Below are 17,924 nucleotides of genomic sequence, written 5' to 3' on the forward strand. Positions count from 1 at the left end.
CTAGACTTTAGAATATGAAGTGTCTGGTATGATCTAGCCAGGCAAAATAGGAAGAAGAAAACCATTGGACTGATTCAGGAAATAACCAGACAGGATCCATTCCCACTAGAGCACAGAAACCTCACAAAGATCAATGGCTTTTGTCCACTGACAAAAAATCCTGTAACGTTTTTCACACCCGTTCTACTGTATATTTGTTCTGATGCAAATGAAAGGAATGCAAAAGAGCATCAAACAAAAAAGTTTAAAAATATTAAAAATATTTATATATTTTATAATATTTTTAATATAGTTATAATGTATTTTAAAATTCTGCATTCTGGACAGGCTGGCAATGTGAGTACAACACCCCACCTCCATCAGCAAACATGGAGCCTCTCCAATTTACACCCAACCATTTTACACAGAGAAAAACACAAAAGTTCACTGTCTTCATGGACAGTATTTATTTTTAGTTTATTTAGTACAAATAATGAGCTACATCTCAACAGAAAGAGGCACTATTTGATATTTTTGCACCAGTTGGTGTCATTTGTGCTTTTCCAGATCCAGGCACTCTGTAACTCCCCTGCTCTGACAACCGCATGTGCTGTTTTTACACCACAGTGGGCAGAGGCAGAGGTGAGCCCAGAGCAGAACATGTCTAGGGATGGATCAGCTACTGCCCCTGGCCCAAGTGCTAATCTTAAGCACTTGCTTCCTTTCAGCTTTTCCATCCTAGTTTTATAAACAACCAAAGCATCTGGTACATCTATTACTTGGAAGTAAAAGGGCCTGATTTCCCTATGATGCACACTAGCATCAATTTTATTTGAACGCAGTTCACACCAGTTCTTCTTTCCACCAGCTGTCAGCAAGGTACGAATGACCTTGTTTCAAGTGTTTATGTTCTCAAAAGAAAGCAACATTATCTGAAGCCTGGTTTATGTTCATTTTGAAAGAGCAGAGAGTTTATTTTGAAGAGTCCAACTGAATGAGTTTAAAAGACTTCTATGATAGATTACACTGAAGCGTGGATAGCAAAACTTGAAACATTGCACATGTTGTATAGGCCAGGGGCATATAACAGGAAAGCAACGTGTGCTTACACAATTATGGGATTATCCAAATTGCCATTTGGTTTTCTTCTTTGCACAAGATGTTGGACAAAAATTAAAACAGAAACAAATGTGCAATTAATTTTGCATCTTGTAAGTTTAAAGGATAATTACAAATGAACCATCGTAGCCCTAAAAAGGCCAGTCCTGAGCCAATACTAAGCAGTCTCCATTTGATCTTACTCTCTTTCCTGAACACTCCCTTTTTATGACTAGAAGTTTCTTTTTTCCGTGAAAATACCCTTGTACTGCATGGACCACTGCCCCTGGCCAGACTGTACTACTCAGCTACCAGTATGACAACAAGGTTTTGCAAAGATACGCTGTCACTATGAGAAACCCCACAAGGTTAAAACAATGCAGCCTCATTCAAAACGAGTAACAAGGCTGGTGTGCAGCATGTCCTGGTCAAAGATTTTTCCCACTCCCTATTCCCTTGCCCACTCCATTTCTTGGATTGTCTCTGTAAAGCTCCTTACACACACAGATGAAGGGTGAGTCCCCATACGAGCTCTTGGGACAGTATGAAGTTTACAAGTACCTAAGCCACAAGGTATTAGATAACCCATTTGGTTCTAGACCTGAAGCTTATGGGCTACATAAGAATTTCACATAAGACTCCTCAAATAAGTCTCCTGTCATTTATAACAACTATTTAGATATCCTGGCAGAATATTTCAAGAATATTTCTACTGCTACAGATAACCCAGCAAAACTACATAGCAAACATTGGAGCAATATTATACTTATGGATAACAGTGAAATACTTTCACTTTTGAAGTGTACATAATGGGTCTAGCAAAAATTTGTGGTGGAAGGTTTACAGTTACACAGAAAATTAGAGTACAAAAAGCCCACTTAGCAAAACAAAATTAACACATGAGAAGATAACCAGTATGACTAGTATAACATAGGCTTACCCTAGCCCCGGTTTTGTGCCAATATACACCTGAGCATGCAACTTGTGCACACAGAGGCAACAAGCATATTGATATCTTAATTCACAAATGTTAAGGAAATGAGAATCAATTTAGAAATTTATTTGGATTACTACATATTCCCAGTTGTCATAAGACACAATATAACCTGCACTGGTATTATATTTCATCCAATCGTGACTGCTTCCACATCAGGATTATTTACTAACCTCACTACAGTGCTCAAGAGCAGTAAGAACTCCCAACAGACACATCCCAACACAGTAAGTATTTCAAAGTTTTTAAGTAACTGATGCAAAATTTCTAAGAAAAGGAAAAGAATAGCATCTTGCAAAGTGGCATCAGGAGGGTACTTTATGCTCTCTATCATTGTTTGTCTCTACTGTTAAAACTAATTTCAAACTCTTTCTTATTGAACTGCAGAAACTTCATTTAAGGATGAGCCCATGACAATCTGGATAATCTTGCTATATTAGCGTCAATCAGCTACCAACTTAACTCAGCAGCAGTTTGGAAAGGGAAAAGAGACGCATCTATTCTGAGAATGGGGTGGGGGGAAAGGTTCCAGGAAAAGCAGAGAACTTACCTCCACAAAGAGCTCTCCAGCACTTTCCCCATGTCAGTATGATAATACTTGGTAAGGATCAGGATCACCTAAAAAGAGAACGAGAATGAATATATTTATATATGTAAACTGATATAAGAAACAGAAGTAGATCATGGGCAGCATTATTCTGGTGAATGCAAAAGTGAGGCTCCTGAAAATCTGAACTGTATTTCACTTTATTTTTACCTCTTACCAGTTTTGCTTTTAGACTGGGTTTTTTCCTTTCTCTGAGAAGAGTGATTTCAGCACTCAAAGTTTTCTGCAAACCTGCTGACTTTGTGAAAGATTGCTCGTTTCACATGAGCGGTGGAGTTGGAATAGTCACATAAATCCCCCCCCACATAACAGCCCCCAAGCAATTTGTATGATTTTCTCAGCAGGAAGAGCCAATCTGCTTGCAAGTTTAAATTTAGGAGGCAACTCTCTTGGACATCTACAGACACAATTTTTTTTTTAACCCAAAGTGTTAAACAATGGTGATTAGCTCTGATTATCCAGATAACAAATTCAGGCAGAAAATGAGCTCTGGTCTTCCCTACAAGACCAGAAATTCAACTTCCCTGTCTGTCATTTTTCGTTCCTAGAAGTATCACTTTTTTTTCCTTTGAGAACCAGCTCTGTGGTCTGTAAATTACTCATCTATGTCACCAACGGCCAACAAAATACACAAATTTCATCCACAAAACATCTTCAACCTATGAGAAGAGTCAGCAAGAAACACTTTCCATTCGCTCAACATCTGACAAATTCACTGGTCAAACAACGTAAAGCACTAGTCCATGACTGGCGTATCAAGCTGAATGCTATGTTTTATACCTAGATCATTTAAAACAGATTTCCTTCACTTGCTGCCAGTCCGTATCGGTGGTTCTTACACCCACGTTCCCATAGCAACCCCACAGAGGGAGAATGGGAAGAACCTCTGGTTCCTTGCACAGCTGTTGGCTTTCTTTAATGTGGGGCCAACGTCAGCCTCCACCAGTTTGGAGTATGCTGTTATTTAGCTGGCATTGCCTCTGCTCCTGACCACCAGATGAAATCTGCAGCAAACAGCAAGTGTAGTCATTCACTTTGATTATTCACATAATTAATATGCTGATGATACGTTCATGCCGCAGTCTCTGTATGCTGGAGCTTGTGAGAGAACAGAATTCCAGACCATGGGTGTTATGTACATGGCGTTTTGGAAATAACACAACATTTTGCAGAACTGAGCTATAATAGCAGTCTCACTCAGGGTTATCTAAGCCTAATAAATTCACAATACGTATTGCTGGATGTATATTGATATAAGTAAAAGCAGAACCAATCCATAATTCACAAATAGTATTAATCTCTCCTATTCTCAAAAGAGTCACAGTCTACCAGACGACTTTTTTGAAATTTGATGATTTATAAAAATAAAGGCTTGGTTTAAAATAAAGCAAGCAAGAAAAAGAAATAAAATCTTTTACTTTTAAATAGGTTACTACAAGACTTACAAAGCCAAGAGAAAGAACCATTTCCCAAAGGAGAGAGTATCTACTGATGAGATTCCTGGCTGCAGCCCAAGCACGCTCCATCAGGTCAGCTATTTATTCTATTGTCAGTGTCTTAACTACAGCTTTCTGCTGGTGCTTGCAATTAAGGTGAAAAAGAAAGAAACTTCACTACTGGGAGCATCTATTGGCTCCAATTATTCAGGAAAAAGTTTCAGACTGTGCTTTTCTGAACAATTGAGATTCCTCTTAGGCCACAAAAATTGACCTAGGAGTTTTTTCTAAGAGATACAAGAATGCATATTTGGCGCATGAAAATTAAAAAGAAAATATCAAAAGATGTAAGAGATTACACTTTGTTTCCTTACATTCATGCAGAACCAAAGACTGAATCCTGAACTTAGTAAGCCAAATTTTCATCCCTGTACACCGTACAACCATAACTTTTTAAATTCAGATAACTTTCAGCGATGTACGTTGGAGCCACTCTGCCACAGGGCAAGCCCGATGCTTCATTCCGGAATTAATCTGGTTATTATTGCACACAGAAGATCCTATTGAGTTACCCACAATCCTCTTGCTTTGAACTTAACCTTTATGGAAGCATCAACAAAGCACCTTCCAGATAAGCCCTTTCTGTAACTCAGCACCTGTCCTAAGTATTACAGACTGGCAAGAACAAGGAGTGGGCTCACTGTACTGCTTGGTAGCTGTAATTCATCTAGGGGATGCACACACCAAATCAGAAAGCTACTGTTGTTCTACACACTTCAAATGAATAGCTTTCAGGTAATTGCAAACTGCATGGGGGAGCAGCCATATGCAGCAAGATGTCTTATTTACACTGCAGGATTGGTGCCTTAATCTAAGTCATAGCTCTGAGAAACAGATGTTAGTATTTTCCAATCTGACTGGTAAATTCGTTCAAAAATTAAAATACCTTATTTTGCATTTCAGAAGTATGGAGAACGACTCAGTAGGAAAAACAAAGCCATAATGAGCCATCTTAGAATTCTTAAACACTGTTAGCAGATTCCTGTTGCAACCTAAGAAGTACGAGGCCGCCGGGGGGCTGACCACTATTGCAACTGTGCCAGTGGATTTCATCCCAATATCCAAAAAATGTAGGTCAGCTATTTAACAGATTTTACAGCATTGTCCTCTGGATTGCAGGCATCTTTTCAGGCTAAATAGTGATCCTGCTAACCAGAACGGTGTTTTTTCTCAATTAATAAACAGATCCAAAGAACAGGAGGAATCATTTCACAATAAAAACGTAAAGGTCTTCAGGATCTCTGGATTCTGTGTGTCATTTGTAAGAGCAGAGCCCCGTTTCACTGATTTCATTTCAATGGGACTCCATAATTACAAGCATTTTACAGGTTGGATGGAAGCCAATGGTTCATACAGATGGCTGTCCTACTGAAAGCACTTGGGTGGCCTGTAGATGGAGAGAGGCTTGAAGCACAACAGCAACTGAGCAACAATCAAGGGTACGATTCTTAACCAGCTCATACTACCATCAGTCATGGACAGCTAAAATAAATTTAGCTTTTTAGTGTTATTATTTTATAGCTAAAATAAATATAGGCAATGGAGGAGAATTAGACTCACCAGATTCTTTAGTTAAAGATGGATTTATAGGGTTTACCTAGAGATCTCCTAGTCCATCCAGTCTCCTGTTTTATGAGGAGACTTGTGAAACCATTTTAAACCATTTAATCTTAAATTCACCCACAGTTCTTTGAGTTAGTCCCCACAGTATGTCAATGGAGGTGACAACAATAATTCACTGTTGTGAGCTAGGGATCTACGAACACCTGATGGTGCTTCTTGTCAAATATACCTAAGAGATGTATCCCTTCTGCTTTAATTGCCCTGAAACGAAAGTCCCTAAGCATTCCTTCTTCCCAGATTCCTCAGAACATGTTTGTAACCAATAACACCACCAAGGCCTTTCTACCTGCAACCCCTAAAGAAGGAAAACGTTAATGAAACTTGAAGATTGAAATTTTGGTTGTTTGGGATTTTAAGTAATTACAAGTAAAAATACACACAAACTTTGGTCCAAAATAAAGACATGGATGTCTGGTACAGATCCCTTGCTCAGTGTTTGAGCATCACAGACTTCTCTCAGGAGCAGTCCTTACTGCACCTTACAGTTTTGTGATTACCTTTTTACTCCTTGCTCCAATCCCAGTGCGTTCTGCCCCTTTGCAGCAAGACGGCAGACCACTGCAGAATAAACAGAGCGTCATATCTCCAGTTCCATGCCAGGTTCCCTGCACAGAATTCAGGGGACAATATTTTCACCCTTTTCTTTCAAATAAATTGTTTTATTTTGATACTACATGACAGGCATACACCAACCATGTCACACAATACAGATTTAGAATAAAAAAGGAAAACGAAAACTTTCAGCTTTTGTCACAAAAGTAGTGCTCCATTACTTGCTTCTTTACTAAAGCCCTTGACCTCTCCATAAAGCCAGAGTTGGCCAGTGTTTCTCCATATGGGCCAAAGTATGGAAGATAAATCCTGTAGGATTCTAAAAATCATATGCAATGTGCACTGGAAGTAAGTTTTCAGTGGAAGTAATAACTGTAATTCTGGTCAATTTGCCCAGGCTGGGAGACCTTGACGTTCAGAAATTTCTCTACCTCTACTTTTTCATCCTCCCCACCACCTTCTTTGGGAGGGTGGGAGGGGTGCACAGAGAGAATTTTGATTCTCCCATGCCATTCCCCTGCTTCCATAACATAGTTCCTGCCTGGGTGGATTCTCACTGTTATGGTAGTTACAGCTCAAAATTGTTCTCCAAACAAAAGAGTTGTAGCAGTTTCTGACCCCAAAATCCTTTCTGGATATAGACCTGTCTTCAGTTTTCAGTGAATGAAAATAGGACAAGGAAAACAAATGGAAAATTCCACGGATATTATTACCATGAATAATTAAAGTTAGAGTGATCTACGTTTTTCCCCTCTCCTTTTCTCTTGCTCTCTTCTGAAAATGCTTTGCAGCAAGGCTGGACCAAAACCAGCAAACCTTCACTTTAAGAGATACAATGTGCTTTTAATCATTTCCTAATAAATTTTTGGCTTTAAAGAAGCCCATTTTAATCCTCTCTTTTCATCACCATGTCACCTAGGAGGGGTGAGAAAGAAAAAAGGAAAGAATTCTACATCAATCACTTCCCTAGTGTTTATATTTTATCTTTGGGTTTTTTTCCTTTTCTGTGATGATTTGCTAAGATCCTTCTCTTTTTGATAAACATTGAGTTATGGAAAAAAATCTTTTTCTTTCCATGCTCCCTCCATGATGTTTTCTTTCATGGACCATTCTTAACACAGATCTCTCTTTTTCTATCTACATGGAGATTCTTATGGATTAAGCTTTATTTGACCCCTGCCATTTGTGATTTGAAGTAATTTTTTTTTTTTTGCATCTATTCAGAAGTTTAATAGCAAAAGAGTCATACTTTCAAATGTATAATTGCAAGTATGATTGCACATTTTTGTGTTTTCCCAAGTTTATTAGAAGGTGAGAGCACATTGTAAATACTTCTGGGCAGCCAGAGCTACCACAAAAATATACTGCTCAGACAGACTCAAGTTCCTGCAAACTTTTTAGTATCTGCTTAATTTAATTCATGTGAATGAACCCACTGAAATCAAGCGAAGTGTTTATGAGAGTCACTTGAACAGGCACTTAATACTCTGTATGAGTGGAAAATAAGCTGCTGTTTTGTTCAAGAACACAGCCTAACTCACCTTTTCAGCTATTAAACTATTTCACTGTAAACTGTAACTCTTTCAGGCAGATCAAGATGTTCTAGGCACAGCCTATTAGTTTGTCACCACCATCCCCTGTACTTCCAAAACTTTCTTGACAACTAATAATCAAAATCTTCCTAACAAATTATCGGCAACCACCTAGTGCTCCAATCCCTCAAGCCATTTCCACTTTTGCAGCAGCAGGCTCTTCAATCATTGTGCTAAGGTCGACATTAGTTTTTAAAACAAAGACCCTGACGAGAAAAGTAAAAACCAAGAGATTATTCATAGGAAGGTATATTATCACAGGTATATTATATGGACCAACTGCCATAGTACTATTAACAACTTCACAATAATTGGATTACACTGGGAGAACTGTAAATGGAAAAAGAGCGTTTAGGTTTACTCTGTTGCAGTGTTATGGTGAAAGGTGAAAAAGGAGACATTTAGACCATTACTAAAGCTATTAAGAATTCACTGTATAAGCTTCTACTTGTCTCTGGTAATAAAGTTCATAAAAGCAACCCATGACTTAACATGAAAGACTTAAAGAATTAGATTTATAGTTCTTCCAACTAAATTGTATTGGAAGAAGAGAGAACTTACTGTGTATGAAGTCACTGACTGGACCAGTGCACTTGTCTTAAGCATTAGTAATAATTCTGTACAGTGAATTTATTCATAATTCAAGGCAAGACACAATAATGGCTCAATTCTTATTCTCTAAGAGGTATTTCTATCCACAAGAGCTGAATAAGTGCATAGTCTTGAAAGCGGTGGCTGTGATTGCTTCTGGATTCAAAACCATGTTAAATATAGTACTTTACACATTGACCTTGCAAACATTTATACAGAAGAGTAACTTTAAGATATCTAATGCATTTAATCCACTATCTAGCACAGAACAGGATTATATTCTGTTAGCACTGTACAAACACAGAACAAAAAGACAACCTACTGCCTTCAGAAGCCTACAGTCCAAGTTCAGAAAAAGAGAAGTCTTTGCATCATCAACAACTGATGTCAGATTTTCAGTGCAAGCTCCTAAGAAAATTATGTTTATGTGGTGGCACTGCACGTACAATGTATATATATGCTTTTGGCTGCTCATCCCTACCTTATAGTTCTAAATCCATTGACTGATTTCAATCATATTTGACAGAGAGAGAGAGATAGCCATATGGCTGAAGTAGCCATACTGGTTCATACCACAGGTCCATCTAGATCAGTAACCTGTCTCCAACAGTGGCAAACAAAAAATACAAAAGTCTAAGAATGGGGGAAGCATATAAATAAAGATGCTTCCCAAATATATTTTCCAGCCTTCAGCAATTTGCAACTCAGGCAGTTGGGCTGTTACTTCAGTTTTTAGCAGTTGGCTGCTTGGATAAGCACAGGCTTCTAGGTGGTACTGCCTGACCCATCAGCACAATAGAGAACATTGTGTTTGCAACTTCTAATGTTTAGTCTTCAAAAATCAAAGCATATGTACAATTGGTCAACCAATCTGGGCTGCTGCTACTCATTTCTATAATCATTAGATGCAGCTCGGATTTCTGGGCACGCTGCAGATGCAGAGCTCGCTCAAGCAAATGGGAACTCAGTTGGAAGGCCACAGAACTACAGGGCCCAAAATTCTAGACTAAATCTGCAGCTTGGGAAACAGCGTCTAACATTTTAACTACTTGTTCAATTAAACCTTCTGTTCCTTGTAAAAGAGCCCAAAACAATGTCACCTCTGACACAAAAATCTCCAGTTCTGTGCCATTGCCTTTTTCTACACAACCAGAGTATTTTTTAGGTTTAAATATTTAACATAGCATTTGATAAACTCTTAAAACCACATCTGCAAACATGCCAAGAGAATAAATTTCTAAAGCATGAAGCAAGAATATTTTTTTCCTAGTCTGGCTTGACTCCTAATTGTAAATTTTTTTGAAATATAGACTAGCTTTACTTATCTCCTCTAATAATGTATTCTAAATTGAATTAACAATCCTTCCTGCAGAAGCAAACCTATTGTCTGAATATTCTTTTCCATTCCCATGAAAATTAAAGAGGAAGCAGAGCTGACATCCAAAGAAGACATACATAAAACTTCTTTACTCTCTTCCGGATATTTCAGGAATCCAGTATTATGGATAGGCAATTCACCTTGGTCATCAATGTTATATAGCTATTCACTACCACAAAAGAAAGATCAGATTTTAAGTACTGTTTATGAAATATTCCTGGTCTGTCATGCAGTGTTACTGCCCAATAGTAAAATACAAAAATTGAAACTGAGCTTCCTATCTGCATCACTAAATCCTTTTTCAAAGCCAGAGCTTTTTTCTTTTTTTTTTTTTTTTTAACATTACCATATAAAAATAATTACGCTCTTTATTTGAAAAAAGACATTATTATGCAGGACATATGGAAACTTCTGTAGAGGATACCACAAGCTGGGAAAACTCTTCATTTGACACAGGGCTGTTGGCAGATATGTTCATACTGGTGACTTTCCCTCACAGCTGCTCTGTCTTCACCAGAACCACAGGATTAAATATCATTGTACCAGATAACATCATATTTATCAGAGGTTGCATCAACCTACACTGACCTCACAACTACACTTAATTATCTCTGAGAATGACTTACAGTGTTCAAATAAGACCTAATTACCTATCATAAAGAGGCTTTATAAGAGTGTATGTGGGAGCAAGGACTTTGATGCTGCATCAAGATCAGCCAAAGAGTCGCAATGTTTAATATCCTTCTTATCATGAATAAGGACTGGACTTTATATTTCCTGAACATTGTAGGTACCTGAATTTGTTCTTTATAAATGAGAAAGATAAACGTGGCCACATGATCTACAGAAGGGGACAACAGCACACTCCTACCTGAAAGGCGCACGGCCAGAACAAACATGCTAAAGATCAAGGCAGTTATATTACAGTGACAGAGTGATGCTGATTAATATTTTAGTCAGAAGACCAGAGACAGAGCAGAGGCAGATGCAAAACTTGTTTCGCACCTTTTGTCATACGGAGCGTGCGTGTTGCATTGAATGGCATTAACATGCTCAGGGGTACTTTAACACCCTTTATTCCAAAGACAAGATCAGGCCTAGGCAATGACATAAAAACAGAGTGAGAGGAAAAAAACAAAAGTCAGGGGGTTGCCTAGTAAAACAGGAATAACACAAAACAGATCTGGGCCTGTTACTTCAAGTGCTGTCTAAAAAAAGTCCCCTAGTCCCCCACCACGACCACCCTCCCCGTGGGGTGGGCCCGGCTGCCTCTCCGAGCAAGGACTGTTTGCCCTGCAGCTTTGCACAGCCCCAGACTAGGCCCAATGCCACCCCATCGTTGTCCTTTTGCTGGGTGGAAGTTGGTCTCTCTACATCTGCCTTTCATTTTAACTGTTTCATCCCTACTCTTCTCGCTAAAATAATTAATTTCAGCAGAAGTACCAACGCACTGCCCCCAGTATGGCGTGAAAGGGAACCATTCCCACTCAAACGCCAAGCCCGTCTGCTCCCTGTGGCCACATTCAGAATAAATTTGGAACACCTCAAATGACATTAACAGAATTCAGCTACTGTAAAATACTGGGAATGACCCCCTTTGAGAGGAAGAAGGCTGAAAGCACATTTATCTTCAGCATTATCCCTGAAGCAGCAGACCTTCGTATCCATGCCAATGGAAAGGGCGTAAAGGAGCTGAGGGAACATCCAACTGGGTTGGGAGACTGTTAGAAAGGGCTTGGGAGCAGTTGGGGAAATTGGTCAGGGGCCAAATATGTCAGAGAAAACATTGGAAGGGGCCGGGGGAGCGCTGGAGAGTTCTCCACATTCAGTCCAAAGCCAAACCAGGAAGCTTCCAATCTGTGAGCACTGAGTTTTTGTGAGCTTTTTCTGTTTCCTCACCCCGCCTCTGCCCTAGGTGTTCATTAGTTTAAGAACCATGGGGCCATTAAAGCTAAGTGGAATTATACAGCATTATCTGTGAAAAGAAACAGCTATTCCACCAGGCAATGCCACGTCATTTTGGATCCCTAGCTAATGCCGCCCTGTCACACGGACTCTATGCTTTAGTTTAATCAGTATGAAGAATATTAACACAATCAGTCATCTTAGAGCCAGGTTTCAGATTAGCCTCGCATTCCAATCTTAAACCTCTAATACAGTTTAAATGACCTTCAGATCAAGTAGATACAAGCAGGAAAAGATCGTAGGCCCTGATAAATGAGGTCTATATTTCTTTATTTTACTCCAGCAAAGACTGAGGCATTCAACAGATTCTTTGGAGACAGTTTTGTATGTCAGCATTTAGCAGGCTGTAGCTAGGGCTGCAAAGCAGTTTCAGTAACAAACTCTTAATGTGAAATTCTCCCCCTAAGAGACTGATGTTTTTAATTCCTGGTCTCTCCCCTGTGATCCCAGATTGTTTTAGAAATACGTTAAGAGCTTCTTTCTTCATGTTACGAGGACTACTCTTTTCTGTCTTCATAGATGTAAGGATAGGTACAACAGTTAAGCAGCACAAGACTTGGAAGGAAAATATTTTTAATTCATACCTAGAACACTTTTGAACAGTTCTCTCTAACGCTTACACCTTCTCACAGCTCTTTTCTGTAGAAATGCAGTAATTTCAGGCTTCTCACATCCTCTTAATGTAAGACAGTGGTACTGTCTATTTTACAGTTGGGAAAGGGAGGCAGAGAGAGATCACTCTGATTCATCCCACCTAACTTTGGGATGTACCAGCCCCTAGGGACAGAGACAGATACCTCTCGAGATCAGTTTTGCCTACCTAGATCTGAATAGTCCTCTGGAAGTACTTTTTTTCCTACTGATTTATCATGCTGAGGACCTACACTTCCAGCTTGACCCTCTCAGAAAGACTGGATGAATCCTCGCTTAAATGAGTTGCGGAAGAAGTCCAGGCAGAGCAGAAAGCAACATATGAGAAGACGACAAACTGAGAAGCAGGATCAACAGACACACCATAAATTCCGTGTACCACTAACCTTAAGGATCTTCTTTTCCAATACATGATGCTCCCAGACCCAAGTCTTTCATCCGTTCAAGACCACTTACCCTAACACTGGTACCCGTGACTTACAGCAATGCAGCAGCACTTTGCAGAGCTAGGAGCTCTGAAGTACAGTTATGTGTACAGTTATCTATACCACAGATGTCCTATCTGACACGTCATATAAACTGTGCCAAAAAGTCAACATTTTCAGTATGGGAAAAATTAAGTTTTCCCCTTACCTGCCTTTCCACCAAGGAATAAATGGAAATCTGAGGAAAGAGTTATAAGAAACCTATGCAACTATATACCACCTCAGAAGGTGCACAGACTAGTTTTTGTAACTACTATAAAACCACCGCATTTCATTTCTTCAGAACAGCATGTATGACTATGATGTGTTTCATATCAAGGTACTTTATTACAGAACTCAGTAGTATTAAACAGTTAAAACTTCTGTACAGTGTACATGACATTTACTGTTGTCCTTCATTATATGGAGCATCTCTTTGGAACTGCTATTTATTTTCCAATCTTTTTTTCTAATGAGTTTGTTCTATATTTGTATTGTAAATGCCTGTCTCTATTTATATTCTATTTCTGAAACTTACAGCATAGCCTTCTCTGTTTACAAGTCAACAGTCTTTTTCTTATGGAAATTACCTTATCCCAAAACAAAGAAAAAAATCTGAACCTTTTAATTCTTGCAAATTGTTTTTCTTGAGTTTGGGGTTTGGGATTTAACTGATGCCAGAACAGAAAAGCGCTAATAAGCAGAGTGCAGAGGACACAGCCCAAACCCAATGGCAATTTTTCAGCTCAATGTTGTTAGCAAACGGATGTTTTTCTTCCTCCTTCCTCACCCTTCCATACCCATGCATTTATTTTGAGTCTGATCCAAAGCCTATTTAAGCCAGTGGGAATCTGGATTAAGCCCATTCTAAACATATTAAAAGTAAATCAGATCTTGAAATTTCTTTCATGAAGGGAAGGATCCAATTTTGATAAAACCAGTATGTGCAAAAGCCTCATACGTTCTGTGCACAGGAAAAACAACCATGCTGCATTTTCCACAAAATGCACATAGCTGGGCAAATTTATGACTTTAAATGCCAAGTTATAAGGGACATGAGACTACTCAAAGAGAACAGCTAGGGTTATACTTAATGATGCAAGCTTTTTTATCCTGTAGTGGGAACTTACGCTTCTGAAGATCTCTCTAAACAGACATTTCTTAAAGTAAAAGTTCACTCACAATGTAGAAGAGAAAGTGAGCAGAAGTAGACTACTGGAAATTACCTCAGACCCATTATGTCAATCCATGATCACGTACATATTTTTGGTTTTTAAAAAACACTGTAATTTGCAAGAATTTTACAAGATTAAAGACCACAGGAAAAATATATCATCCAGACGTCCAAAACAACACTCAACTCCTTTAATTTCCCCACTTTGGAACAAAAAATATCTTTTCGTCAGCACAGAAAGAATATTCCAAACTCTGACAATCCCATTATCTTCTTAGATAGGGCAGTAGGCCTGTATTTTTCAACAGCAAGTAGAAGGGAAAAGATGCTTTCAATTCAGCCCAAGAAATAGCTTGTAGAAGTTTATTTTGTAGACACAATAAAATGAATAAAACTTCCATTAAAGATTACTCGGCCACCTCCTGAAAACAGAAGCATGTCAAAAGCTGATGGGGGAGGGGGGGGAATATTTTATTTTCCCTGCCAATTCTTCAATTAACTGTCTTTCTCCCATTGGGAGAACAGTGACATTTCTTCAGGAAGAACAATGTCAAAAATAAGGAAACAAAAGTTTATTTCAGCTAAAATTTGACTTTCAACACTCAAACGTGCGGATGGTACCCAATGAAAACTCTTGTGCACAATATAGGAAAAATACAGACCAAAATGGTCTGTATTTCTCTTTCTTTCAGAGACTTAAAATGAACAAGATTTATTGAATATATATTACAGTTATATTATAATATATAACAGTACATAATACATTACAGTATTAGTTTAATTAATACAGCATAGTTATTACTGCTATATGAAGAAAGAAATTATAAATGTTAAAGTTCAGTGCTGGGAGACGTTAACTCAGTCCAGAGATTTCCTACCTATATTCACAAACCACCCAGCTCGGAGAGCTACCCACAGAAACCTACGCAATTTCAAGGGCATTGATTCCCTATCAGCAGGGAAAGAAATCAAGCCCCGTCCATATTCCCTGGTCCAGAGAAGGTGAAAGCATCCTTTAATCTCTGTGACAAAAAATAGACAGCAATTTACCTGAAGTGATATTTTTTGTAGCTTCCCTCTCCCTTCCCCAAATCACAACACAAGCAGCCTGAAGTGCATTTCTCCAGGAGGAGGCATAACACATACGGCTCTTAATCAGTTGCGCTAATTAACTAAGGCACAACAGGACGATGATCAGAAACATTTTTGAACACAAGAAAGAAGAGGTCCAGAGTATGGATGTAAAGGACATAGAGGACTACGGTGAAAAAACAGGAATCATCAGATACCTGCAAATAACGTGAATTCCCCATGAATAAAATAAAAAGGCAGTAAATGTGCTATCAGAGAAATGCATCAACCAGGAAGGGGAAAACAGATGCTCAAACGCCTCAGTTCAGTTCTTTGGTTCCCATCCAACTCAAGCAGTGTCCATTTTCTCAGCGGGTTAAGCTATTTGGAGAACTGTCAGTCCCTAAGAAATATTTACTCCTCAGTGCCTTAAGAGAAATAGCTTAGGGAAATGTGCAGGGTCTCTGATCAAAGCTCAGGCAAGTCTTTGTTTTGGTTTTAGTATTCTGGTACCTAGGGTTGTCCTTCCTTTTTTTTAATTTTGTCAGAGCAAAGAATGCTAACGGTCTGTGGCTGTGCATGACTGGCTAATATGAACAAGGACTGAGAGATCTGCAAACTGAATACCAACTCACCCAGGAGCGGCGTTATGACTAATAAGCAGCTTAATCTGAAGTTTGTAAAATGGATTTGTGTCTAAAATCAAGACTAGATGCTAAGTCTTCCTTTTCTTTAAAAAACAAAAAAAGAAAAAAAAGAAAGAGCAACTTACATACTCTTCGCCCCACAAATCAATGCATTATAGATACATTCCTCTGGATCTGTCTTTAATTATTAATTACCATTCAGCTTTGCAGTGACTCTCATGGTTATTTCACACTGACAGACCAGAGAAAAGCGTCCATCCCACTTCAGCTAGAAGAGGGGTAGGGGGATGGACAAAAGTAAAAAAAGGGGGGGGCGGGGGGGGGAATCACTGAGCCTCCAAGACAATCTGTTTATTTTATAGTTTCAGAAGATGATGCTGTTTAAAATTTTATTTTCAACACCAAAAGAAAAGGACAGAAATAAAAAATTAAATAACTGCCTGGAGCTAAGCGTTTCCTATCCAGAATGCTTAGAATTGAGCTGCAAATCCATGGAAATAGATATTTCTTAAAGGAATTGTAACTACAACCTTAATTCCAGTAATGTTCAATACAGTAAAGTATAATGATCCTCATAGCAGATAATGGCAGATAATGATCACAAAAGCTAAATGTTTTCTACCTAAATTCATAATGACTCCAACTGGATAAAGGCTACAAGGTAAACGTTTACTAGGGAGGTAGATAAGGCAATTCTTTCCTGAGGTAAAAAGAAATTGAACTAAAAAATAAATAAATAAATAAAAATTTATACAGAAATAAAACATTTTCTGATTTCTGTACTTAGGCATCTCAGCTTGTAAGGCGTTTTGTCATCTAGCTTTTAGATTCACTAAAATGTAGGTTCTAGCTCCTAAGATGTACCTGTAGTCTAACTTACCCTAACATTTGTATTTTATGTAAGATCCTATGATTGTTCCTGAAGGTTTATGCATCAGAAGCAGGCATGATATTCTGATTTATTCTAAATGATTAATTTGATAATTTGCTCTTATATTGGGAAGGGTGGGACAGGGACAAAATTCCCACAGTCAAGGCTGTTTGCCCGTGACACAGGGTAAGGAGAAGATGGTCTCTCGATGGAGCAATGAGGCAGCAACAATTCCGGGCAGCAGAAACGGCCCTTGTAAAGCACAAAACACAATCATATTTCCTAAAAAGGCTCTCTGCCTTTTTAGGTGGTAAGCCGAAGATCTAGTTTCTTTGCGTCCATTATCTCAGGCATTGTCTCATCCCAGGCTGTGCTCTCCTCAGCTCCCTGAAGGAGCATACTCTTGTTGGGGGGTGCGCTTGGGCAGGTGGGACTGCCACTGAGCCAAACATGTGTCCAGGAGGAAAAGGGATCTCTCCTGACCTCCTGCAGACTGATGGTCTGAGGTGCCAGACAATTATCATCTTGCTTGAGATTTGCAGCCATTATGAACACTCAAACAACACCACTCAAATGGCCCTCGAATGAAAGGAATAAACTGAAGGCATCTCAGCTGCAAAGTCCAAAGCTAGAAGGGATCATCTCGTCCTTCCTGTCCAGCTTCCTCTCTTCCTTCCCCTCCAGGCCCAAAGACATATAACTCAGAAACATGCTTAAAGCACATCGCTCAAAATACAGCTACCTACATTTCAAAAAACATACAGCTCCTACATCTTCCTCTAGTAAAGAGTCTCAGTATTTATTTATGCGGACAGCCAGGTAATGACGACTTATTTCTAGACGAAATTTGTCTACCTTCAATCTTTAGTTATGGGATCTTGTCATGTCCTTGTATAGGAGATTAAAAGGCCCCTGCTGACAAACATATTCTTAATATACAAGTACTTATATACAGCAATCGCGTTACACCTCTTAACCTTTTCTCTTTGATAAGATTAATGACTGGCCTCCCTACAACTCACCTCATACAGCTAATTTTCCAGCATCTGGATCATTTTTTGTGGGTCCTCTCCCCACCCCTCACCCCTTGTCTTCAGAGTATGTCCTCTAGAATTGAGGACATTTCTGAGGTGAGGGCACCAGATCTGAACAACAGCAGCTACCAGCAGCA

General features: G+C 38.9%; 1 protein-coding gene across 5 annotated transcripts in view; it reads right to left on the reverse strand.

Annotated features, from left to right (window-relative positions):
- SORCS2 (sortilin related VPS10 domain containing receptor 2) overlaps positions 1-17,924 on the reverse strand; it is a 653,060-nt gene that overhangs the window by 405,484 nt on the left and 229,652 nt on the right. For 4 of the 5 annotated variants that reach the window (XR_012042835.1, XR_012042837.1, XM_072863384.1 and 1 more), the window contains one exon: positions 2,622-2,689. The exons of the other annotated variant lie outside the window; for it this stretch is intronic. Coding sequence is in view for 2 of the 4 variants with exons in the window: in XM_072863384.1 (XP_072719485.1) it covers positions 2,622-2,689 (68 nt within the window). In the remaining 2 variants the exon portion in view is untranslated. The remainder of the gene's footprint in view (positions 1-2,621; positions 2,690-17,924) is intronic. 5 annotated transcript variants of the gene reach the window in all.

Source organism: Ciconia boyciana, chromosome 5 (assembly GCF_034638445.1).
Source record: "Ciconia boyciana chromosome 5, ASM3463844v1, whole genome shotgun sequence".
Classification (NCBI taxonomy): Eukaryota; Metazoa; Chordata; class Aves; order Ciconiiformes; family Ciconiidae; genus Ciconia; species Ciconia boyciana.